Raw genomic sequence first — 27,692 nt, 5'->3', positions numbered from 1 at the left:
ATTCCCTTAACTAAAATCTACATAGAGAGCTCTCCATATGGAGCAGTGTACCTGTCCCCACCTCTGGACAACAGCTGGAGAAGGTGAGTAGTACACCTGTTGAGCTGCTGACAGAATGGTTATTGTCTTCTCTTCTTCCTCTTACTATATGATTTTATAACAGGAACTGTTTCCTCTCACCACCCCTGTTTCCTGTATCAAGCGTCTCTGTGCCTGCTTTCTATATTCAGGCACCAGCCATCACATTCAAACTCAAATGACAAATGTATGTAATTACTGAATGTCCAGGGCAGAGCCGAGGCTGGGTGATGGGTGGAGTCGTTGACCTTCTTTGTTTGTGCACAAATGTTCCAAGCCCTGTGTTAGCCCAGGGAAGGCTGCGTCTACCTAAAGGTGCTTGACAGATAGCCTTTTGCTTTAAAGGTCATGCTCAACAGCAGTTGTTCAAGTGTGTAGGGATTTCATGTTGTCACAGCACTACTGCCCTGTGGTACAGAATCTCCATCTGAGCAGAAATGAAATATCAGTACCTGCTGGGAAAAAATGCCACACTAGCTGGCCTTGATGTAAATTGTAAGATCCCTTTATTTCAGCTTTGGTTGTGCCTACATAGAGCAATCATTGTACTGGTAGGCAGCTTTTCCTCAGTATTTACAAGGAAGTGAATTATGGCCCTGTGATAAAAAGCTCAGCCAAGTTCCTCCCCACACACTCACTCTTGCTCCCCACACTTGCGTTATGTATGCAGGCTTGGCTGGCTGCCAATCACCCTGCCTTGTCTTCTTCCACTGTGCAGACACAGACATTTGCCAGACTCCATGATGAGCATACTATAACAGCTTGTACTGTAGAAGTGAATCAGGCCCACGCCCTCGTCATTGTTGGCACCGCAAACAGGTTGGCTGACAAACGTCCTTACGGAGCAACCAGATGTCAGTCTTCTCAGAGTGGGTGTGTTTCTGGGAGAGCCATGTGGCACAAAGCAATGAATCCAGACTCCCATGTCTGTTTTGCACGGTGCTGCTTTGTTCCACATTGTGTTTCACAAAGATAGGTTGAGCATCATGTCAAATAAACTTCAGTTAGAGTATGAATAAATGAGACAGAGTCACAGTCGTTGAGGCACATGCAGGCTGGGCAAGTAGACATAACATTCATACTCTTATTACTTTTGCAAAATGACAAGAAGCCAATTAATAAACAAGCATTAATATTCAGTGTTTCCCACAGAATTATAATGTATATGTGGCTTTAACTGAGAATGGGAGGGAGGTACTAACCTTGTGGGGGTTTATTTTCTTGCCTCTGTGTCTATGTTTATCATTCTTTGTCCCCTCTCTAAATTTGGAGGTTTTTGCATGTCTGCGTACACAGCGCAGACAGAACTTTTCATGAGTTAATTTTTTTCCCTTAGCCGCAGTTTTTGGAATTTTGAGTCTCGGAGTGGATAATTGACCAATCAATCTGATCAAAGCTGATCTGAGAGGAGCAGCTGCTGCAGAGGAACTTTTAGAACCAGCACAATGAACGGTTAAGTTATACTTTCACTGCACCTGACGCTCTGCTGCTATGTCTTTGGCCAGGGTATGCTCTGCACAGTGAGAGTATTGGGCATTAATAACTGAATGGTAAATACATGCCAGCTCCAAAAAGAAAAAAATAAAATGTGGCAGCAGGTGTTTTAAATGTGGTAGGCTGCCACAGATAAATTAATGTGTGGGAAACCCTGTTAATATTGGGGGCTTAGTCTGGACCTCTGTCAGGTTGTCAGAGATCTAGGAGCTCCTCCCCTGGCTCTTTTTTTTTTTTTTTTTTTTTTTTTTCTCAGTTAAACCAGCTCTATTTAAAGTTTTAATGATGTACTCTGGCACAAAATTTACATTGTGTGTGTGTGTGTGTGTGTGTGTATGTATGTATGTATGTATGTGTCGTGCACTTTACAGAGAGCACAGAAACATTGTAAACGTGCGACCATGTAGAGACAGAAATGACATAAGATAAATAACACAAGGCTATTTATTTTGTTTAATAAAGGGACAAGGTATAGGCCTGGGGTGTATTCCAGAAAGTGGGTTTAGTGAAAGCTCTGAGTATGTTAACCCTGAAATGAGGGAAACTCTGGGTTTTCAGTTCCAGAAAGAGAGGTAAGTCAAACTCTGAGTCAATCACCATGGCAACTGACTCTGTGGCCCTAACCTGCTCGCTGGCAGGTTTTCTTGAAGAAACCCTGAGTTCACCCTGTCTCCTCCCTACTGCCGAGCCTGAAGCAAGCTGTCAGACAGACATGGGTTGTCTGTATGTAGGAAATCCGATTGATATCGAGGCAGAATTAATTCGCAATGCCTTAAGCCGGGAGAGGATCTTCAGACCCCCATTCCCCAATGAATATCTGTTTGAACGGTACCGTTTTTTCATTAGGCTCAATCATTTACTGGCCACACATCAAATCTGACACATCGCAGACGTGCGCTCTCATCAGAGCAAATGTTGTGCATTGCGCTACGTTTTTTTTGTGAATGGTAGCTTTTTATATGATATTGGTGGCCTACAGTACATAATGAAATAGCCACTGAATAACAGGTTATTTAAGTTAATTTAATAAATCAAATATAAATAAAACTAAAGAAGATAAGATACACCTTTATTGATCCCATAATTGAGAAATTCCAGTGTTACAGCAGTCAAGGGGAAAGAGTCAGATTAAAGATTTCAAAATTTAAACTTAAAAACTTAAAACTTAAAAAACTAGGTATGCAAAATAAGTACAAAAATACATGGATAATAATGAGCAGCAGTGAATGAAAATGAGCAGTGGATAAAGGGAGCACATCTAGTGCAAGTGATTGTATGTGCAAAACAGCAGACAGCTGTGGTGTCCATAAAGTGTCCATAGTGTCAATAAAGTGTCCATGGTGCAGTTTACTGTGAGCAGTGCTGGTTATGTAGTCTGACAGCAGCAGGCAGGAAGGACCTGCGATAGCGTTCCTTCACACACTTTGGGTGAATCAGTCTATCAGAAAGGTCCAGTCATGGCCAAGTCAAATATGCCTTACCTGTTTGAATGATGTTTTTATGTTTCATTTTAAGCTGCTTTCGAGTGTGTTTTTCCCCTGTGAGATTGCACCTACATGAAAATCAGATTTTATTCAAAACCACTTTTTCACCTGTATGCTGCGGTTTTAAGTGTGGTTAAATGTAAATTAATGGCAGGGCTCTCATCAGTTTTGATGTCAGTTCAGAGTTCTTGGGTATGATAGTTTTTAAAGGATTCAGATTTCAAATTAGTCATCAACCATCTACATGTCGAACCCGAGCCGCTGTGGCAAAAGCCTTATACATGGGACGCCTGCTCTATCCATTAAGCCACCAACCTCCCGTCAAAAGAAATTCTGCTTGCTAAATTTCACATGCTGCCTCTCTCTTCTTGGCAGCTTTAGCGGTGTTACTTTTTTTTTTTTTACGAAATATATGCTCATATTCGCTGTAGGCACTCATGAGTGCCTCCAGTTCCACAGATGTAAAATAAGTTGATCGCTTTTTCTCTCCAGTAGCCATGGTGAATCGAAGTATCGGGGCTCCATTGATAATGGCTTTTTATTGTGGTTGTGCATGCGCTTAACGCAAGGTGTACCTATTCAGAGTTGATTGAACTAATTCAAATCAGCTGTTCTTGAACCGGATACTCTGAGCTGACTTACCCTGAGCTGAGAAACTCTGAGTTCAGGATTAGACTCGGAGTTTGTTGAACTTCCTACCTGGAATACCCCTTTGTTCTATAGGAAAGGTAACCTTAAATGACTTCTGTTGTGATCTGACACTATATAGAAAATAAAATTAACTTGACCTTCAAGGGGGGGCGGGGATAGGGGAACCACTGATGTTTCAATAAATGTTAATGTTAATAAGAAATGTTTTGGTATTCATATTGTTAAAATTTCCTCAATCATATAATGGAAAAATAATTGATAATTGAAAAATAATCGTTTAACTAATCGAAAAATGAATTGTGAGATTAGTCAATTAATCGAAAAAATAATCGCTAGAAAAATTTATTTTGTTTGGGACAGCCCTAGCCATCCACCTCCCTTCATTGGATGATTCTTTCTGTAGCATAAACCTGTTTGACATATGCTGTAAAGCGTCACCAGAAGTGTTTTACTGACTGTTACGGCTGCCAGGGCGCAGCTTATCCAGTTAATACAGCAATAGACAAGGTTTTTGTTTAACTTGCCATTATGGAGGAACCGGTAATTGCGCAATATAATGGCTATAGAGTGTCCTAGGAATGCCCCACCTTGTTGTGGTGGAGATGGTTAATCATGAGACTGTGGTGTAGTTTGTGTATGGCTTTATGTTAGTTTTTTACTTCTGGTGATTGCATTTAGGCCTCAAAAATCATAAAAGTGGTGTCCATTAGTGAAGATTTTCTTACAGATCAAAAAATGTAATTATCATAAACATTTGTTTGACACAGAGCTCTTCTGGAATCATCTAAAATAAAATCCAATGGAAAAATCCCATAGGCTTTTTCATGAGGCAACCAAAGTGACGTTAAGTTCCGCGTTGGCCTACAGAAAAACATGATCATCATCCTTGGACCCCACTAAAGTATATTGGTTTCCGATATAACCCTCACTCACTATGCGATTCTGCCTGCCACTGGATACAGTCTCCTGGGAGAATGAGGCTCAGTTTATGGCACAGAGGAAATGCATCAACCATCGCACTACCAAAACAGGAAGAGGATAGTGCTTTTATTTTCCCCAGTTGCTATTAGTAGCCATCCCCAGTTAACAAAGACTATTCAATGTAAGTTCTTTGCAGTCACTATCTGCAACAGCAGAAATGGTGGACAATGAAACAACCAAAGTAACTGTGGAAAACAAAATCCTGTGTTGTTGGTAGTTAACTGCGAGGATCACGTCATCTACACTCATCAGTAGGCTTGTTCGAGATGAACTGTGCCTCGCTTAGAAAGTGGACAAGAGAAGGCAGCTGAATCCAAATGTCCACCCTCTGGACTTGTGGGCTGAGCCCTTGCAAACTTCAGTTGTAGTAGTGTGACGTATTTACTGTCATCACATAAAGTCTGTGAGGGCAGAGACTGCAAGCAGCTGATAGACAGACCTCAAGACTGTTTTACTCATTGCCATGGAAACATTCAACTATCGCTGCTGTCATATTTATATATATATGTCATATAAGTTTATGAACAGTGCCTACTCGTGTTTCTGCAGATAACAACATATAAATCCCATGTATAACCTTTTTTGTGACTAAACAGAAGTAATGACAGGACTATAACTCTATAAATTGGGCATTACTTGCATTAGAAACCTTCTTTTGTTGTTTTTCAGCCAATTTTTTTTAGCCTATTACACTGCGCAGCCTGATAGACCACAATAATAAAATGCATTTTCAGTCCCTCTACAGCCTAGGCTTATACATATTTCCAATTGTTTTAATTATGATAAGATTAAACGTGTGCCCCCTCGCTAGTCGGCACCAGAAATATTAGTCGGTCAAACCAATTAGTGTTTTATTCATGTACAAGGCAGCTGAACTGTCATGCAGCCACCTGCCACTAGTGGGGGCTACAGAGCTGTCAGACAGCATTCCCCCTCCCCGCGGTAATACTCAAGTAGACTGGAGTTTTAAAACAGCACAGTGGGAAATTGGAGAGATGTCCTCTTGCAAAACCAGCGCGGTTTGGCAGTACTTTGATCTAGAAAATAAATTCAGCATCAATTAATCTTTTTTGAGATGTTATATTTAGACTTGCACCGATTTATCGGCAGTGCTCAGAACCGGGCCGGGTTTCACGTGATCAGCCATGACTTACGACCGGCCGGTCAGTCTAAGATATGCCGATTTAAAACGCCAGTCAACTTCCCGGCACGCTGCATGATTGACATCATGTAACATCAGCAGCGCACACACAGGCACATGTGCAACTCACAGCTTGGGCAATGTGAGGAAGTGAAACATAGGTGGCTTCTCATCTTAATCATTCATGCACACAAAAGATTCTCTCTCAAAAGAGAGAAGGAGAAAGTTGTTAATTAAGACCAACCTCCTGGTGAATTCCTTCAATGACCTCTGCCTGAATACAATGGACTCAGTAGCCCCAGTCAAAACCAGAACCAAAATCACTTCCTCATAGGGATGCATGATAACTTTTCTTTTAAACCGATACCGATAACCGATAACACACACACATATACAGTATATATATATACAGTACAGGCCAAAAGTTTGGACACACCTTCTCATTCAATGCGTTTTCTTTATTTTCATGACTATTTACATTGTAGATTCTCACTGAAGGCATCAAAACTGTGAATGAACACATGTGGAGTTATGTACTTAACAAAAAAAGGTGAAATAACTGAAAACATGTTTTATATTCTAGTTTCTTCAAAATAGCCACTCTTTGCTCTGATTACTTACTTGGCCCCTTTGCCTTCACTCTGTGGTCCAGCTCACCCCAAACCATCTCGATTGAGTTCAGGTCCGGTGACTGTGGAGGCCAGGTCATCTGCCGCAGCACTCCATCACTCTCCTTCTTGGTCAAATAGCCCTTACACAGCCTGGAGGTGTGTTTGGGGTCATTGTCCTGTTGAAAAATAAATGATCGTCAAACTAAACGCAAACCGGATGGGACGGCATGTCGCTGCAGGATGCTGTGGTAGCCATGCTGGTTCAGTGTGCCTTCAATTTTGAATAAATCCCCAACAGTGTCACCAGCAAAACACCCCCACACCATCACACCTCCTCCTCCATGCTTCACAGTGGGAACCAGGCATGTGGAATCCATCCGTTCACCTTTTCTGCATCTCACAAAGACACGGCGGTTGGAACCAAAGATCTCAAATTTGGACTCATCAGACCAAAGCACAGATTTCCACTGGTCTAATGTCCATTCCTTGTGTTTCTTGGCCCAAACAAATCTCTTCTGCTTGTTGCCTCTCCTTAGCAGTGGTTTCCTAGCAGCTATTTGACCATGAAGGCCTGATTGGCGCAGTCTCCTCTTAACAGTTGTTCTAGAGATGGGTCTGCTGCTAGAACTCTGTGTGGCATTCATCTGGTCTCTGATCTGAGCTGCTGTTAACTTGCGATTTCTGAGGCTGGTGACTCGGATGAACTTATCCTCAGAAGCAGAGGCGACTCTTGGTCTTCCTTTCCTGGGTCGGTCCTCATGTGTGCCAGTTTCGTTGTAGCGCTTGATGGTTTTTGCGACTCCACTTGGGGACACATTTAAAGTTTTTGCAATTTTCCGGACTGACTGACCTTCATTTCTTAAAGTAATGATGGCCACTCGTTTTGCTTTAGTTAGCTGATTGGTTCTTGCCATAATATGAATTTTAACAGTTGTCCAATAGGGCTGTCGGCTGTGTATTAACCTGACGTCTGCACAACACAACTGATGGTCCCAACCCCATTGATAAAGCAAGAAATTCCACTAATTAACCCTGATAAGGCACACCTGTGAAGTGGAAACCATTTCAGGTGACTACCTCTTGAAGCTCATCGAGAGAATGCCAAGAGTGTGCAAAGCAGTAATCAGAGCAAAGGGTGGCTATTTTGAAGAAACTAGAATATAAAACATGTTTTCAGTTATTTCACCTTTTTTTGTTAAGTACATAACTCCACATGTGTTCATTCATAGTTTGATGCCTTCAGTGAGAATCTACAATGTAAATAGTCATGAAAATAAAGAAAACGCATTGAATGAGAAGGTGTGTCCAAACTTTTGGCCTGTACTGTATGTATATATATATATATATATATATATATATATATATATATATATATATTTATATAAGATCATGACATCAATACTATGAACAAAACCAAAACAGTTTTGACTCTTTAAATGAAGAGATATTTATTTTTTCCAATGAAAAACTATTGGCAAGCATCTCAAACATTTTTGAAAAGATATCAAACAAAAAAACTATTTGATATCTCAAATGAACATCAATTTAAATAAGGTGCATTACTTACTGATATAAAAATAAAAAGGCCCCTTGAACTGATGCAGATACATGCATCGGGATTACAAACTGAAAAAGTTCATTCCAGAAGTTCAAAAAGATAAAAATAAATAGAAAATGATTGCACTGAGCAAGTTAGACTTGTCTATGTAAACAAACTGAAAAAGTGCATTCCATAGTAACAAAAAAATAAGTTTAAAGAATTTTGGCTTATGGTTCCATTCAAATGAATACCTTTTCGCTAAGGTAAATGAGGTTCAGTTGTGCTTTTATCTCATATTAGAAGAGAGAGGGAGAGGGAGAGAGAGAGAGAGAGAGAGAGAGAGAGAGAGCGCGCGCGCGCGCGTGTGCGTCTGTGAGTGTGTGAGATAGTGTTGTCATGGTACCAAAATTGGGACCCACAGTACGATACCAGTGGCAGTATCACAGTTCTGAGTAGCCTAGTATCACGATACCACAGCAAAAATGAGGCAGATGTGCCTTTTGTCCTTTATAAAAAGATAAATCACTTTTCAAAGGAATAAATTACTTATTGACTTATTCATACTTCAAAAACAGCATCAACAAGTGATTAACATAGGGGGGGATCAAAATAAAATAAAAAAAAATAAAATAAAAATCAACCAGCCACCCTCCTCCCCTGATGGTCCCTTCATAAGTAAAGAACAGTCCCTAAAGTGCGGTGAGGTTTGTGGACCGTTACTGACACAAAGAGTAATGTGAACGGCTCATTTCTCCTCTGACATGCCACGTACCTGTGTGCTGCCACGGCTCGGCTGTTCAGGTACTACTGGGCAGTCATGACGCCAACAAGAGGACATTATTGGACCTGGAGCCGGACTTGATTCGCTGTTATTGGACAGCGCGCGCCGTTATTGGACAGCGCATGGACACTCAGCCTCTTGCGACTGGACTTTGAACTTATCCCACAGTAGTGGTACCTGAGGTACCGAAGTACTACAGTACTCCAACATTATGGTATCATATGTACTGTGGAGCTTTAGTGCCGTGGTCTACCGTTGGTACCACTATACCGTGCAAAGTGTGAAAGTGTGAGAGAGAATGTGCGCGTCTGTGTGTGTGTGTGTGTGTCTGTGTGTGTGTGTGTGTGTGTGTGTGTGTGTGAGAGAGTGAGAGAGAGAGAGAAAGTGTACACGTCTGTGTGAAATTATGACCGAGTTAACGAGTTGTTTTTCTTGAATTTTCCTAGTCAGAAAGAGTTTTTCTGATTATGCCGACGTCACTTGAACGCAGCATTCACTGCAGGCCATTCAGGTCTCATAGTGGGAGCGGGGCACTGCCGTGCTGACAAAATTATATATGTTATTGGGGCTATTCGTCATGATATCAGACTTATCGGAATGACGTAATAATTCTGTTATCGGCCCGATAATTATCGGCCCGATAGTTATCGTGCACCCCTACTTCCTCAGTCTCTCCATAGTTTAATGACCATACCCGCTCCTTAAAGAGAGAGGTATGCAAAATAGAGCGTAAATGGAAGTCCTGCAAACTTCAAGTTCACTATGAGCATTTGAAAAGCCTAATGAATAATTGCAATGCTGCAGTTAAGGATGCACGAGCAACTTTTTTCTTCAACTTGATCTCGCAGAATGCTCAAAACTCTAAAGTGCTGTTTCAAACACTCAACTGAATTGTTGGCGCCCCCACCAATATTAATTTACATGCATCACCTGAACTCTGTGAGCAATTTTCATCGTTTTTCACTGAAAAAATTGAAAACACCATCTCACACCATCAGCAGTCGACCCCACAATTCACTTGTCCCGGAACCGCCAGCTCACCAATCCCACTCTATGTCAGTCCTCTGCTCGTTTATTTCAGTGTCACTAACTGATCTCAACACAATGGAGATGCGCATAAAATCCTCCTCTTGCCCTTTTGATGTGGTCCCTACCAGGCTACTGAAGGAGATTATGCCCACTGTTGGTCCCTTCATTTTATCTATTGTCAATCACTCTCTGACCTCAGGTGTGGTTCCTGCTTATTTTAAATCTGCTCTAATTGAACCTCTGCTCAAAAAAACCCAGTCTCAAAGCTCCCTTTTTTATCAAAGATCCTAGAAAAAACTGTATTCAAACAATTAATAAATCATCTATCAGTCAATAACTTTTTCAAAAAATTTCAGTCCGGCTTTCGATCACTTCATAGCACAGAATCAGCTCTCCTTAAAGTTTGCAATGATCTCCTGTTGACTCAAGATGCCGGCGAGTGTTCCATTTTAGTTCTCTTGGACCTTAGCGCCGCATTTGACACGGTGGACCGTGACATTTTAATTGACAGGTTAGAGAAGTGGGCAGGAATCACTGACGTGGCCCTGAATTGGTTCAGGTCTTACCTTTTTAACAGATACTCTTCGGTATCTATAGTTGGCTCTGTTTCTTCCCCCACTAATGTCTCCTATGGTGTCCCCCAGGGGTCGATCCTGGGCCCTATTATCTTTTCCATTTACATGCTCCCTCTAGATGACATCATCTGTAAATACAGCGTCCATTTCCATTGTTATGCAGACGACACACAGTTGTACATCCCAATCAAGCCCGGTGATCAGTCAAATATAGCAGCCTTCCACAACTGTATCACAGAAATAAAATATTGGATGTCAGACAGTTTTCTCCAACTTAATCAGTCAAAATCCGATGTCATTGTTATAGGTCCATCCACAACAAGAAAACAAATTTTGGAAAGCCTTGGCGATTTAACACCTCTTGTAAAACCCTCAGCCAGAAACCTCGGTGTCATTTTTGACCAGGACTTGAACTTTGAACTTCATGTAAAAAAAAGTGGTCCAGACATGTTTTTATCATTTGAGAAACATAGCCAAAGTCAGGTCTTTTATCTCAGCCACAGATTTGGAGAAACTCATCCATGCTTTTATTTCTTCACGCCTCGACTATTGTAATAGCTTATATACCTGTCTCAGCCAGAAATCACTTCACCATCTACAGTTAGTACAAAGTGCTGCAGCTCGGCTTTTAACTAGGTCTAAAAAATGTGACCACATCACCCCTGTTTTAGCATCCCTGCACTGGCTGCCTGTTCATTTTAGGACTGATTTTAAAATTTTTTTATTAGTTTTTAAGGCCAGACTTGGGCTAGCCCCTGCCTATATTTCAGACCTTTTATCCTCACACAAACCAGTTCGCAGTCTGAGATCCGCTGATAAGGCCCTGCTAGCTGTTTCAAGGTCTAGGCTGAAAACAAAAGGTGACAGGGCCTTTGCAATCAGGGCCCCTAGACTCTGGAACAATTTGCCTGAGGAAATCAGGTTTTCAGAGTCTGTTCCTCGTTTTACCTCGCTCCTCAAGACACACTTTTACAGGAAGGTTTTTATGATGTAATGTTTAATTTGTATGTATTTTGTGTTGATATTGAGTGTGTGCTGATATTTTATGCTGTAAAGCACTTTGTTATTTATATTGAAAAGTGCTATACAAATAAAGTTATTATTATTATTAATTGTCAGTGTTAAACTGAACTGCGGAGCTCTCACTGCTGCACTGTGCCGCTTGAAACTGACGAGGCGTGTGTCCACGTACCGAAGATGTGCGTGTCCGCGCGTTTACTGGTGGGCATGTCCTGAAGACCTGTGTGAATTTTCCACAGGAGATATTTTTACTTTTTTGTCTTTTAAAGAAATTACCCACAAATTCTATACACCAAGAATTATTATTTTATTTATCGATGTTTTTATTTATGTATGCCTTTTTTACTTATTTATTTTAATACTGTGCCTGAAGTTATATTTGGGCAAAAAGGAAAACATTTCTTAACCTGTGTCACTGTTTTTGTTTGTTTGATTGAGATGATTATTGAAAAGCTGGTTGTATCTTGATTAAAATGTTTTAATAAAGCAAAGACAGAAAATATTGCAATATCTTGTGTGCTGTAAAGTAGTTTGAAAAAAATGAAATCGGAATTGGCCAAAATCGGAGTCAGCCATCCAAACACTCTGCAAATCAGAAATCGATATCGGCCCAAAAAATTGTAATCGGTGCAAGTCTAGTTATATTTTGTTTTAACTTTAAGTGAGTTGTTGCTAGATAATGTGCAGGGTTTACATTCATACTGTATGGCACAATATGCCTCTCATTTCAGCTGAAATTTAATTAAAAATTAGATGTTATGTTAACTTTAAAGTGAATTGCTATCATTTTTGTCAGATAATCTGCAAGGTTCATTGTGCCCCACATTTCAGAGACATTCTTTTTAATTTTAGATGGTATTTTAGTGGTTAACTTTGGTTGCCATCATGTTCACATTCATACCGCATGGCACAAGGTATCTCATACTTCAGCGGCATTTAAAATCTGACATGGTTGTTGAGGATTGTGATTGAAGGCTTCAAAGGACTCGTAATGCACACAATATTTTTTTGGGACAATGTTTCAAATACTTAACAATAAATTGTGCTAAATTTTGACTGTTTTCTGAGTGTTTTCCCTTTTTCAGACTAGTCGACTAGTCTTAATCAAAATTTTTGTTTAGTCGACAGGGAAATTTGTCGCCAGGAACATCCCTAATTATTTATGAAACTGCTTTACAGGCTTTCTGTAATTTATGTTCATGGTTCAACCTCCATTTTGCATGAATTCTCATGTAAATTAGCATCATAGCAGTTTGCTGCTGCAGAGCAGCTGAGCAGACCTACATAGGCTAAATAAATTGTATCTGGTTAATATTTTTAGAGAAAAAAAAAAACACAAGACAGCTTTCATTAAAGATCAGTTGATATAGTCAGGGCTTGACCACAAGTCTCTGTGATGCTAAATACTTCAGTAGTTAAAACAGTCCAATGTAAAAGTACAGTAGACTACATACAGTTCATGATACAGTTAAAATGGTCAAAAATGTGAATAATTGCATTGCAGGACAATTTAAGGTGTGCCCCTAAATTTTCTGCTTGTGCTCCTAAAATTTCAGTTAGGGGCTACAGTGCTCCTACTAAAAAAAGTTAGTCTGGAGCCCTGTATTCAGGAGGTCCTTTTTTTTTTTTTTTTTTTTTAATTGAAATGTAAGCCGCAAGTTTATTGTGCTAGGACTAATTTTACATAGCTGTTAATTTGCAGGGATCCTCCTTTGAAAATTGACAATACATATTGTTGAAGTGATTTAGAAATAAACACTGTTGATCAGTCCCTCCAGGATCTCGCGGCCAAAAACCCTTGAATTTGCGGCCAATTTTGTAAAAAAAAAAATGCAATTAAAAATTGCGGCATTTTTATGTGATTTTTTGCGGGTAAATGCGGCAAATGACAAAAATTGCGGCTAATGACAAAAGGAGAGAAAAATGTGATTTATTTTTATTTATTTATTTTTTTTAATTACTGCTTTCAAAAAATAAGTCATGTAACTTATCACTCACTGAATATTGAGTTATCTTCTTTAGTTTTATTTAATTAGTTTCAAAACATGGACTCCAATAATGTTGCAAATATTGTCGCTCTCAAACCACACAGTGTGACTGTAAAACAACATGTAAGCTACATCTTCTGTAAACATAACATTTTAATACATTCAACACATATTGCATGCATTTAAACAGTGCAAATTCTTATGTCAATACAGAGCGTTTCTCCATACTGCGATGCCATTAGGGCATTTGATGACGCGTCTGATGACATTTCAAATGACGTCGTAAGCCATTATCTTGCGCCGCAGAGCACTATGAGCCTCCGCCGTATTCCTGTCTGTGACCCCCGTTCAACCCACAACCGCCAGGATTCGCCTTTCCTTTCTGCTGCTGGTTGAAACGTGATAATAGGGGCGCCCCAGCACCCACTCCGCTAACTTGACGTGGAAATGAGCGGTAGTCTAGAAAACTGCCGAGTTTTGTTTGTTTTGTTTTTTTGGTTTTTTTTGGAGGGCGCTCGTGCGCCCTCACGTTAGATTGCACCCTGGGCGGTCGTCCACATTGCCCATAGCAAAAACTGTCCCTGGTCCCTCTTCTCCGCCACACTTTGACTTATTCCCACCCATCCGACAGTGGGACTTATATTCATTGTGCCGACAGTGGCTTGGAAAACTGCCCATAACCGTGTCACACGGGGAAGAGGGAAGAGGGAAGGCGGCTGGAGTTCCTCCAACATTTGCGGTTAGATTATCATATTTTTTAAGGGTTTTTTTTTTGGGGGGGGGGAGTTTTTCCTTATCCGCTGTGAGGGTCTTAAGGACAGAGGGATGTCGTATGCTGTAAAGCCCTGTGAGGCAAATTGTGATTTGTGATATTGGGCTTTATAAATAAAATTGAATTGAATTGAATTGAATTTTTTATTGACAAAAATATAGGCTGATTCAGGTGATTTTTTTATGCGCACATGTGCCCCTAAATATTTTTTACAGTTCACACACACCTATTTTTAGTCGCAAATGCGAGTGAAACACTCGCACTGTCGAGCCCTTACCTCCTTTGATTGTTTCTTCTCTTCCATCATTCCATGCAGATAGCACTGTATATGTGATTGGCATCAGCTCCATCAAGCCTGTGCAGGCCAAGCCTGGCCTCCTGCTCCAACCTGCAACAGATTGTGTCACAGTGTGTAACAGGGATAAACTTCTCCCTCAGCAGTGGATTTTGGCCCACTTCATTGTCACAGGCAGACATATATAAGGTTTCTCCTTAAGCGCTTTAGGGCTTAAACTGGTTGTGTCCAAAAGCTTAAAGAGAGTACCTAGATCCATCTGCTCAATGTCCACCAATCCTACCATAAGAGAATTTTACACAACTTTTAGTTTCATTGACTTCTGGGTTGTTTTTTAGTGTTGACTGTAGTTTAGTTAGAGGTGTGATGAGCTCACTTTTAAAATACTGTCGGATTTGATCAAGATATTTTTTTTCTAAAGGCTCAACCAAGACAAACATGGATGCTATGGGCTACTTGTTCTTGTTTCTAGTAGCTCGCTGTGCTCCGGCTATTAAAGAAAAATGTCTAGTAAACCCTCCTGAAATGTAGGGATCTGCCAGGATGTCATGAGTGAATTAGACTTTTATGATTCATGGTTGATATACATACTCTGTGTAAAAGAGAAGAATGGATGCAGAAGAGATTAATGTTACACAGAAGTAGTAGGCTACAATGTGTCTTAACTGAGGTGTACCTTGAGATGCATGCAGCAGACTGATTTTTACATCTGATTTTTTTTTTTTTCGTCTCCTGAAAATCAGAACAGAAAGCCTTCACAGACAAGATTTCTTCATTTTTCAGCAACTTTCAAGAAATCATTGTAGAACATTCAAAGGTCACATAGAAATACAATCCAGGATTCCACTTTAAGAATTGGACAGTGGTATTACACCAATATACTGTGCAATAGCAGCACCATTGTTTTAACAATTAATCCATCATTTATTTGTCACATGGAATTATACAAAGTACAACACCAATGAAATGTGATCCCATCAGCTCCTTTAACTTGTGCATTTAATTTTGTCCTTTTTTGTCTTCTTACAATGTTGGCTGCTGCTTTATATTGTCCATGTTTCTGGTTGAGTCTGGTAATTTCTGGTTTCTGGTTGTAGAATAATATAAGTATCCATACAGGCAGCACTGCTCTGCAGCTCCCTTTGAATAGCGTATAGCAGTGATCCACAGCAGAACCAGGACAGCACCTCACATTCCCGCCATTACACCATAGTCCTTATTCACCATAAACCACTCAGTTCCTCTCCTCCACTCCTCATAGTCCAGTGCTCTGTCAGATCGGCATATAGAAAAAGAGTCACCAGCCAAGTATGGTGAAATTATTTTTCAATGGCTAGTCCACTTGGACCACTGTCCAAAGCCAACCACAAAAAGCACCACCAACACTTGCAAAATAAAGGCATAAATTATTACACATTCAGCAGAGCCGACAGAGAGGCGACTGTAAATATCCTTGTCTATGTAATATGACGCAGTCATAGTTATGTTCTCCTTACAAAATAGGATGTCCTTTGACATTGTCATGCAATTTTAGCGTACAAAATTTGTTGGTATTTACTTTTTGAAGTTTGATACAGTAGCAATATAATTCCTACATGTTAGGATAAACAAAAAGGTAAATATCAGTTTTCAGTTACATGAATTGTGAGTTGTCACATAAAATTTTATCAGTTTTCTTGGAATACAAATTGCACCGTTTGTCAAAGTAATGTTTCCATTGCAACCTGGCAATTTCACAATTTTTATCATTATTAATGTCATTTCAACTAAAATGTGCAGAGTGCCCTTGTCCTTGCAGCTGGACATGTAGGCAAAATAAATGAACAGCACATAAGCTTGCTTTTGAACAATCAGTGTTGTGTTTCTACTTTAAGACCACTAATGGAACTTGAAGCTTGCAGCAAATGAAGACATACTGTAACACACAGTTGGAGGGGAAATTAGAAATCATAGTCTGGACTCATGTCTTGCCAGATAAGGGAGGCTCTTCTTCCAGTAGCCTGCTGGGAAATCCCATCAAAGGAAATTCTCTTTTGTTACTCTCCTTCACAAGAGGTTTTGTATCAATATGAATCATGCCAAGCTTCCCAGCCTCTGATAGATCAAAAGTTAGAGGCAGCCGGCCAGTGCGACGGGATCAGCAGGCATGACAGAAATGCAGGGGAACAGAGCTGTTCACATAGCCTTTAACCGCTTCATGACTGGCCAGCAAATTTTATTCCATCTCGCTGGCTTTTGTTAGGCCTTTTTTTTCTACAGGAAAAGAGGGATTTCCCAACTTTGTCCATCTGTAGTGTGTCAAGCCATGATTTTTTTATATCCACCATCTGTCCTCTAGAGTTCACTCAAAGTATAGTGCTTGTTTGGAAATGTTGTGTGCCAAACAATATTACTGTACGCTGGGAAGAGAATTTCTTGCAGGGTATTGGTTCCTCAGGCACCAGACCTGAGTACAGCCCTGTATGTGTCCCTTTGGAGACCATCTGTTAAGGGTCAGAGCTTCAATCCAGTCCCACGCCCTTCTCCCCATCCATTCATCCATCTTTGGCCTGCTATTCCTATACCAGCCCCTCTTGGGATGAAATGTCAGACAGAGCTCCCCAGAGATTGCTCTGTAGAAAGGCCCTCCAGAGGAGAGATCTTAAAATGTCCTCTTTGGGAGATGTGGTGTAATGATTTTCCGAGGGCTGTTATCCTCCATCTAGTCTGTCTGATTACTGCCCTCCAGTAATAAGGCAGTTTTACTGCTTACAAACGCCAGTCACATGACAAACGACCATTCTGTTATAATACTAGTGTGGTTTACCAAGTAGAGTAGACCATTAGTTTGTCTTTCTGTGTTTCATCCTCACTATTTAGGCTGATTTAAAGTAGCTGAGCTTTGTTTCTAGATTTATATGTGCTTGTTAGCTAATATACCAAGTTAGTTTCATGTATTTAATTCAACATGATTACTCTTTTGTCAACATGAAAATATATGTCAGGAAAAGTGTCAGTGGGATATTTGTTGGATGTGTGGAGTGCCACAGCACATCTGCATTCCATGAATCTATAAATAAATTGCTATTACATCCCACAGTGACAAGCTTAGCAGCTAACCCAGCTGATTTGACCCATGTGCAGGTATTGTAGTTCGTCTGTTGCTCATCAAATGTACTTGTGCAATAAAGGACACTGCACAGAGATGGTCCCTGCAGTGTCACTGCAGACCTGCAGGCTTTAATGTTGTATCTTGTTGAATTTTTGTGGGATTGTTAATAATAGCCTCGTTTTTAGTGTGCCCAACTACAAAAGTGTTTCAAAGCTCCTCAGAAAGTGAAACTCTTTAACCTTTTCTGATTAATAGCAACTGTGGCCATAAATGACAATGTCAGTGGTATGTGTAAGAGTACAATTGACTCAGCAATGTCAGTAACACAGCTGTATCTATCTAAAGTTTGCTAACATAAGCCACGATAAGACCAAGTAAGGCTGAAGTAGCAAAACCCCCTGAGTATGTTGGACCTAGGATTAATGGCATTTATTGTACAGAAGCCAAGAATGGCTGTCCTCCCAATTATTAATTTTAGGCTATTATCTTGAAATTAAAAGTTAATTATTTTGTTATCTCAAGAAAACAAGCCTTGAGGGAACAAGCTTTGTTATCTCAAGATAACAATGTAATTGCAAAAAGATTGTTGGCTCTTGTAAGGCTACTTATAATGTTTCTCATAGGCCAGGAGTGCCATGTCAGCATGCATAGATGGCATCCTGACAACTGTAGCAACTTTATTGAGATGAAAATGTTAGATCAGGGAGTACATATAATTGATAATATTGATCATACCAGATAGAAATGGTAAGGAAGTGCTAATGTGGTTTCCTCTCTTGTGCACAGAAGCTATATTGTACTTACCTTTTATTAGTCAGAATTTGGCAGTACGTTGCACTGTGAGAGTAACATTGCACAGTAAGTAGGGATCCAAGAGGTTGGACATTCCTGTCAGTAATAATTCGATTGTAATCACAAAGTTAATTGCTGAGATCTGTGAATGCAGTAACATCACAAAACAATATGTCAAGACTAGAAAAAAATGCACTCACTTTTAGCATTATCTCCACATCAGTTGGTTTAGATCATCTGGCTAAACTGTTGGCTTTTTAACAACCTGTCTGATCATCTTGCCATGTCTAACTTCATCCTAGCAATGTGATTGTGTCCCTTAATCTCTGCAATTGTTTTGAGTACCATGTTATAACCAAAAGAAATGATGACCAAAACTATGCCATAAGACACAAAGTTGTTATAAGCCAAAAGTATCCTTTAATCTTTAGTGCCATAGAACTTGTTGGACAAAGAAACCACCTTGTAATTCTTTCATTAAAGCTGTTGAACAAAATTACCTAATTTATGCAGATATATTCTGGTAAACAAAGCACACAGAGAACATGGCCTGAAGTATTTACATACACATACAAGACTTAAAGGTCTTTGTAAGATTTAGCTGGATTTAGTGGCATCTAGTGGTGAGGGTTGCAGATTGCAACCAGCACAAACTTCTCCTGGTTAGAATTCGTCAATAGCCCCTTTTCCACCAACATTGCAGGAACTTTTATTACTAGGAATTTATTTAACTGGGTAAAAGAATTCCTTGTAATCTGTGTGGTTTGTGTTTCCACCGCACCTCAAAGTTCCGGAAAATGTATGCAAATCAGGCTGATGACGTAGATGATTCAGTATGTGCCCTGTATTTAGCTCTGCCAGCATGTTGGCTGGTAACATGGTAACATTAGTGCTGGTGGAGAGAGGGGGGACTGTTTGTCTCAGCCAGCAGCTAAGTTTAAAAGTATTTTTAGATAAGTGTCAAAGCTAAGTTAGTCAACATACAGACAGCTGTCATTTGAGCTTATTAGTAACAATTCACTATCAGCCGAACTAGCGTGCTGTCCTTGTGTAAGACATAATGTTAGTGTTGGTGGATGTGAGAGTGTGGACGGAGCATATTGAATATCGCTGTCTACATATTTACATGTTCATTCTTGCAGAACACATGTATTGATTAAGTATTGGTGTCTTACTTGCAAAGGTTTAATTTCACTTACAGTAATGAGTGTAGCTGCCGTCAACTCAAGTCATTTTCAAGTTATCTTTGCTTTGTTTCCACCGGGGCCCCTCAAGAATTCCGGGGAATATGAAAAGTCCCACCCCCCTTCTAGGTACTTTTTTTCCCCGGGTAATTTCCGTGGAAACGCACTGAGGTTTTTCAAAATCTTGGGTAAATGATAAAAGTTCCTGCAGTGGAAAAGGGGTTATTGTTCATTGTTTATGAGGTTTTTACTGGGAGCTGAATTATGTGCAGGGGCCTCTTCCTTTTCAATGGACCCAGTAATTAAAACTAAAGATGCAAGATAATATGGGCATTGCATTGGTGTCGGCCAATATCGGCTTTAAAAATGAACTGTCAGAATCATCCATCATGCTTTTTTCTGATTTTGCACAATGAATGAATATTGCATACATTTTAAAGCATTCTGTTTCATGTCTCCATTTGCTGGTGGGCCATCACCATAAGAGAATGCATGCATAATTTGATGGTAATTCCACTACAGAGGAGACTTTATGATCACTAAAATTAGGTGGGGAAAAAACGTGGATACATCCATATCGGTTGTCAGTTATCGGTCAAAGTAGTTGTTTCTTATTTACATATTTGCTATTGGATATGGGCAAAAAAATCCAATATCGTGCATCCCTAATTAAAACCAGTAAAAACACTAAATAAATAATAATAATAATAATAATAATACATTGGATTTATATAGCGCTTTTCAGGATAATCAAAGACACTTAAAGCAACTCTTACCTTTCTTGCATTCCACACAGCACTTTGAAAAAATTTGAACATCCACAACTCCCGCCTCCCTCCAAAGTCCCATTCTCCTCCTCCTGCAACTCCACCTCCCTCCAAAGGCCTACTCCCCCCTCCTCCATTACGTACTCATTACGTCTATGATAGATGTAGGCGTTGGCAAGGTAACGTTAGATACATGGAAGAGGAGAGCGAGTGTAACATTACAACCAAAACAGTCAAACGCAACCCCGGAGTTTTAAAACTCAACCGGAGTCAGTGATGACTGATGAGTTTTAGAATAAGGTTACAGTGCTAACGTTAGATAGTAGCGTTAACATTACTAGTAAGTGGAAATACACAAGGAAGATAACGTTAATGTGTCAGAGGCTATGCTACAGTAGGCTAACATTAGCCATTAGCAACTGGATGCTGTGTTGTCATGTACAACGTTATGGACTGAACTGAACTTCTTTATTTGTCATTTTTATGCGCAGCACAAAAACGAAATGACATTTCGCATACCCCAAGCAAAAAGAAACAAAACATTTAAAAACAATTTGTGCAACATATAAGAAAGAACATATAGTGCAATAGTAAGATGAAAAGGGTCGACATTTCACAATCAAAAACTCCACATCCTGAGAGCAGAACTGGGAGATCCTCTTTACATCACAGCACCATGAATTGTTTGTGTATATTGCCAGACCACCACCATAGAGCTTACCAGATGATGCAGCCTCCCTGTGCACTATGTAGTGTTAGCCCCGTTAGCTCAACACCGGATTCTGATATGTTACCATTCATCCGTGTCTCAATGAACACAAGGACGCAGCAGTCCCTCACTCCTCGGTGAATGGATCTCTACAGTCGGATGTAATCCATTTTCGTGTCCAGCGAGCAAACGTTCGCCAGAAGGATGCTGGGAATGGCTGGTTTGATGGGTTTAGCTCTTAGACTAGAGCTAACCCCTCCGTGCTTCCCCCGCTTCCGCGTCTTGTCACAGCGCTGCCAGCGTCTCCCCGTCGGGACAGCTCCACGCGAAACCACGGTCATCTCAGGGCTAGCTCTACGTAGCAGGCCAAGCTTGCTACATATCCTGAGCTCTCTTGGTTGTAGCGTTAGATCTCTGCAGCGGTTTCTAATGTCTGTTAGAAACTCGCAACTGTATTGGACTGAAGAATTTACTTCTTGTCGCACCATGTCAATAGTTTTTATCCACAAGTGTCCCTGTTACTAGTTTATATCCACAAGCATCCCTGTTACTAGTTTATATCCACAAGCATCCCGGTTCCTAGCCTGTTTGTTGTCTCACAAACTCTGGGGCGGAGGTGGGGGGAGAGGTGTTATGCGAGCGGTTACGCCAGTCCAGTCAGAGGCCTCCACATGGGGAAGACCAGATGTGGGTAGTAACTAGTTACATTTACTCAGTTACATTTACTTCAGTAACTTTTTGGATAAATTGTACTTTTCAGAGTAGTTTCAATGCAAAAATACTTTTTACTTTTACTTGAGTTATATTGTTTCAAAGCAACAATACTCTTACTTGAGTACAATATTTGGCTACTCTGCCCACCTCTGAGTACATAATTACATATATATATGTATATATATATATATATATATATATATATATATATATATAGAGTATATAGTATATAGTATATATATTTTTATATATACACTGTACACACACACACATATATGTATAAATATATACATATATATATATATATATATATATACACACAGCTTCAAGAGGTAGTCACCTGAAATGGTTTCCACTTCACAGGTGTGCCTTATCAGGGTTAATTAGTGGAATTTCTTGCTTTATCAATGGGGTTGGGACCATCAGTTGTGTTGTGCAGAAGTCAGGTTAATACACAGCCGACAGCCCTATTGGACAACTGTTAAAATTCATATTATGGCAAGAACCAATCAGCTAACTAAAGAAAAACGAGTGGCCATCATTACTTTAAGAAATGAAGGTCAGTCAGTCCGGAAAATTGCAAAAACTTTAAATGTGTCCCCAAGTGGAGTCGCAAAAACCATCAAGCGCTACAACGAAACTGGCACACATGAGGACCAACCCAGGAAAGGAAGACCAAGAGTCACCTCTGCTTCTGAGGATAAGTTCATCCGAGTCACCAGCCTCAGAAATCGCAAGTTAACAGCAGCTCAGATCAGAGACCAGATGAATGCCACACAGAGTTCTAGCAGCAGACCCATCTCTAGAACAACTGTTAAGAGGAGACTGCGCCAATCAGGCCTTCATGGTCAAAAAGCTGCTAGGAAACCACTGCTAAGGAGAGGCAACAAGCAGAAGAGATTTGTTTGGGCCAAGAAACACAAGGAATGGACATTAGACCAGTGGAAATCTGTGCTTTGGTCTGTTGAGTCCAAATTTGAGATCTTTGGTTCCAACCACCGTGTCTTTGTGAGATGCAGAAAAGGTGAACGGATGGATTCCACATGTCTGGTTCCCACTGTGAAGCATGGAGGAGGAGGTGTGATGGTGTGGGGGTGTTTTGCTGGTGACACTGTTGGGGATTTATTCAAAATTGAAGGCACACTGAACCAGCATGGCTACCACAGCATCCTGCAGCGACATGCCATCCCATCCGATTTGCGTTTAGTTGGACGATCATTTATTTTTCAACAGGAAAATGACCCCAAACACACCTCCAGGCTGTGTAAGGGCTATTTGACCAAGAAGGAGAGTGATGGAGTGCTGCGGCAGATGACCTGGCCTCCACAGTCACTGGACCTGAACCCAGTCGAGATGGTTTGGGGTGAGCTGGACCGCAGAGTGAAGGCAAAGGGGCCAACAAGTGCTAAACACCTCTGGGAACTCCTTCAAGACTGTTGGAAAACCATTTCAGGTGACTACCTCTTGAAGCTCATGGAGAGAATGCCAAGAGTGTGCAAAGCAGTAATCAGAGCAAAGGGTGGCTATTTTGAAGAAACTAGAATATAAAACATGTTTTCAGTTATTTCACCTTTTTTTGTTAAGTGCATAACTCCACATGTGTTCATTCATAGTTTTGATGCCTTCAGTGAGAATCTACAATGTAAATAGTCATGAAAATAAAGAAAACACATTGAATGAGAAGGTGTGTCCAAACTTTTGGCCTGTACTGTAGTTCTTTGTCAGTGTTTATTTTTTTAAATTCTGTCAACTATGATTTTTTACAGCGGACATATATGGGTTGCAAATATCGGCTATCGGTATCTCTTTTTCATAATAATCGGTATCGGCATCAGCTCTGAAAAACCATATTGGTCGATCCCTAATCACAATGTGTGGACCCCAGGAAGATTAGCGGCTGCTGTGCAGCTGCTAATGGGGATCCAAATAAAATAAACAAATAAAATAAACAACAATAAGTCAATAACAGCATTAAATCGCAATCGACAAAATTAAACAGTCTTGCTCAGCTTGTACAACTACAGTAAGGCTATGCCCAGTTGTTATGTTACCAATCCTTGATGGAGAGGAGTTGCTTTGTGCGGCTTTTGTTAGCCAGCAGTGGCTAGAAAGAACTTTGGTTCCAAATGTAGTCTTTGCTGTGTCCTTGTGTTGATGGTGCAGATACAAGGAGACCGTTCGCTGGGTATCCTTGCAGAGTTAGAAGTCTGGTGCTGACTCAGCTTGGTTCTCTTTGTTTTTGGTAAGTTAGTTGCAAACATTGTGTTTGGCACACTAATTTGTCTGGTCATCAGGTTCTGTGTCTGCTGGAAGCAGGCAGCAGTAAGAGCAGCAGAGCTGCAGCTCCTGCTGTGAGCATGCAGAGGTGAGAGAATGGGAGGAGGGCTTAGCATGCTCTCCTGCCTAGGGTCGCGGTCCAGGAGAAAGGGCGATGGAGAGTTGGCTTGTGTCATGTCACTGTGACAGTACTGCCCAATCAAGTTTGAAGACTGGTCTCTCTTAGGTGTGACAGTGAGGCGTCCTGTGGAGATGAGTCTCAAATGGCTGTCCTTTGTTTGATGAACAAAGAACATGCGGTCCTGGCCACCATTTCAGATGGCAAGACCCAGAGGAAAAGCCTTCACATGTCCAGCTTAGATCTGCATGAATTCCAACACTATGCAGATGTAAATGGCTCATTCTAAGGTAATTAAAACACAACAATTCTTATTTTAAGTTGAACACATACCTATTATATTATATCCCACTTCTGTCAATATTTCCCCCTAAATCCTACACACTGGACTTTTAAAGCTCCTTTCTAATGTTGTCAATAACAGTGGAAAAAACTGCACAGTTTCACATAAACTAAAAAGAATGATGGTCTAGCACCTGTATGTCTAAATTCATTTGAGTTTTTTTGTGGACCATGTGTATTTTTAGAAGACTGGTCATACCATTTTAAAAAATAATCAGTAGTTGCTTTTCTAAGGTAGAATCAAGACTCCTTTTGGCTGAATGCTCCAGAAAAATCCACCCAGTCACTGTTTCTGCTCCGTAGTTTCAGGCTTTGACCATGACCCTTCACATTAAGTATTTCATGTTGTTTTTCGCTCTGAGCAGCCATTCTCCAGAGAGCTGCTTGTGTTGCACCACTTCTCTCTCCCCATTAGATCCTTAGCTGCAGGTGTATAGATCTGGCTTCAAGTCTTCACTCTGCATTTAATTTATTCCCTTTCCATTTTCCTCAAATGTCCAACAGTATTGTGCTGTGTCTTTTGTCTGAGTATTTTCCAGGGTCTTTCTTCCTTCCACACATGTGCCAACACAGGCTCATTGTACTTTTGACAAAGAGATTTTCTCTTTCTCACTCATTTTAAGGCAGGAGCCAGGGGTCTCTACTTTCATCAAGTAAATTTCTGTCATCTTTTTCCTCTATCTCTCCGAAGGGAACAGCAGCCATGGACTGAGGAAAAACGGCCTGGGTTTAGATTAATATCACAACTCAACAGGTGACCCTTGACCCCCCTCTCTCTCTCTTTCCCTCAGTCTATTGTTACCAAGCTTTATCACTCACTCACACAGAGGCCAAATATTCTGTTCTTTGTCTTTTTGCAATCTCTCTTGGCTACACTGTGTCCTGGTTTCTATCCTTTGTAAATCTCCATCTGATTTGTAACATTTCAGTAATCCCCTCTCTTCCCTTGAAGCACTGAGATAGAAGGGAACAAATCTCAGCTAAACTGTTATGGTTGATTTATTAATAGGGTTTTTTTTTCCTCTTTGTAGTTTTCCACTTATCACTACAATTGGGTATTTCTGAAACATTAATCAATAGTTGCTCTCTTACTAATCCAGCTTTAGGACTCATGGTTCCTTCACAGTCTAACATCAAAGCTCCCTATTCACATTTTCTTACTTTCAGCCATTTTACATCCTTCTTCAAATGTTGTCTTTGTTAAGTTTTGTTTTTGAAACTGGCTGTGTTGAAGTTCTCTGAATTCAGTACAAATACAATTAAGAGTTGACCATTGAGAGATCATGGGCAGTGCTATGGGTTCAACACAGAAAGGAGTTCTCATCCCCAAACTTAATTGTTCAGAATCACCATAAATATCTGCTTTGTTTTGAGAAGTTTAAAACAGCAACTGTACTTATTATAAGTGTGTCACTGGAGGCAATTTTAGGTGTTTCTTTTGTACAATTTATTCTTCAAAAGTGTGGGAAATGTGCTTATTTGTTGTCTTAGAATGAGTTAGATGACAAAAACATTCAATTCAATTTTACCTGTGTGGGTTCAATACAGAGTTAGCTTTGTGACATGTTTATCCTATCTCTGCATGAAACTGAATGCTGTTAGGCATCTGTACATCCAGAGGTCTGCTGGGTTATGAGTTATGAATGTGTGTGAATCCAGAAGCTTCACTATATAAGGACAACATGACTTCTGAGATGCTGTGTGTTGTCATGGTGCTCAGCTGCAAGGAAATGGCTTCATTAAACCAATATGTTTTGATATATTTTAAATAGACACATGCAAACTGGATAATTGTAAGTTTCAGCAAAATAGTGCCAAATATAGTCTACACTCAATCAGCTGTATGGTTAAAGAGGAAGTAATTAAGACTGAATCTGACGACATATTTGATGCCAACATTTGGTGTTTGACAGGTTTTGAAACACAATGTTTTTAAGGGTAGATATTCCGCCCCAAACAACATGTTGAGCCAGTTAAAACACATTATATTTCATGCAAAAAATGCAAATCTCACGTCAGAGGGGTGTACCATGAAGCACGGTTAGTGGATCACCATAGTAACTTATGCTGCAGATCTAACCTGGTCAGAATTATTTTTTGTTGTGAGTTTCAGCGTGAAATCAGTTCAAAATTGCTTTCATAGCTTCTACCATCACTCTACTGTTAATGTCAGTCTATGAGTGATACACATTCTGAGCTGAAGGAATACGTTATAAATGCACTTCATCCAACTTGGTGAGCCATAATGTTATATATACACCACTGATCAAAGCTGCGCAATTACAGGAGCGCTGACTGTGTACAACATTTAAATCTGCTCCATCAAGTTTACAGTTTCAGAGCTGTGCAATGTGCAGCTGTCAGAAATGAACCTAGTGGTAAACTAAATAGGCAGTATTAACTTGTGAATTCATACAATTAGTCACTTTCTGCCAGCATTCCTCTCTCACCTTAATTGAAGCAACAATGCTGCTTTTTGCCTTGATACTTTTTTAATATTCTTCAAAGGTGGAAGTAGGTGGCAAAAGATCAATCAATTTTATCAGAGTCAAATGCACTGAGATAATCATTTGGCTCATTTTTTGTGAATGTGCACAAAGCGTGAAGAAGGAAGCCTGAGTTACAAGAGTAAGTTGATAGCCATCTTTGTGGTGCCTCTTTTCTCCGACTGAGGCAAAAAGAGCCTGACTCTGTTGAACCGGCTTTGTGGTACAGCCCTCGGGTTTCAACTCATGTATGCAAGTTTGATTCAGCGTGGACTGGTGGTGCATCGTAAATCTGGTCGAAGAATTGTTATCAGACCACATTCTGATTGGCATCCAAGCACCTGCAGCCATAGATTCATCACTTAAAAATGTATATCCTATGAGAAAATATTAGATTTTGTAAAAGCATACATCAATGCACTCAATGCTTGCAGTTACCTGGCTCTGTGGGCCTGGCTCTGTGGGACTGGCTCTAGGCTGAGTGATGGCTGAACACTGCTGATGCCTCCTTCTGTTTTTGAAACGAACAAACCAAAGCATATCTAAGAATTTCATCAATTAAACATTATGAAAAAGAAATAGATTAATCCTGCAGCTGTGTCATTATTTAAATACTAGTAGCCTAGATGATTAAATGTTTATTGTCCAGCTCGGACACACGTCTGTGTCTCTTCCACCGCCTGTTATACCTGAAATGGAAGCAGACGCGATATCGCAGCCACATGCTCCTCGGTCTGGGTCATTTATAAGCTTTATATTAATATTACAATTA

General features: G+C 40.2%; 1 protein-coding gene across 5 annotated transcripts in view; it reads left to right on the top strand.

Moving 5' to 3' along the window:
* The window catches only part of crtc3 (CREB regulated transcription coactivator 3), a 218,408-nt gene that overhangs the window by 120,997 nt on the left and 69,719 nt on the right, over nucleotides 1-27,692 (top strand). For 3 of the 5 annotated variants that reach the window (XM_078162437.1, XM_078162433.1, XM_078162447.1), the window contains exons 4-5: nucleotides 25-83; nucleotides 25,126-25,188. In XM_078162437.1, the coding sequence (XP_078018563.1) occupies nucleotides 25-83; nucleotides 25,126-25,188 (122 nt within the window). The remainder of the gene's footprint in view (nucleotides 1-24; nucleotides 84-25,125; nucleotides 25,189-27,692) is intronic. The other 2 variants (XM_078162438.1, XM_078162442.1) reach the window with 1 other exon arrangement.

The sequence above is a fragment of the Epinephelus lanceolatus genome, chromosome 2 (genome assembly GCF_041903045.1).
Source record: "Epinephelus lanceolatus isolate andai-2023 chromosome 2, ASM4190304v1, whole genome shotgun sequence".
In the NCBI taxonomy this organism is placed as follows: domain Eukaryota; kingdom Metazoa; phylum Chordata; class Actinopteri; order Perciformes; family Serranidae; genus Epinephelus; species Epinephelus lanceolatus.
Note: the sequence above shows the minus strand (reverse complement) of the source record. Positions and strands in the feature narration are given on the sequence as shown.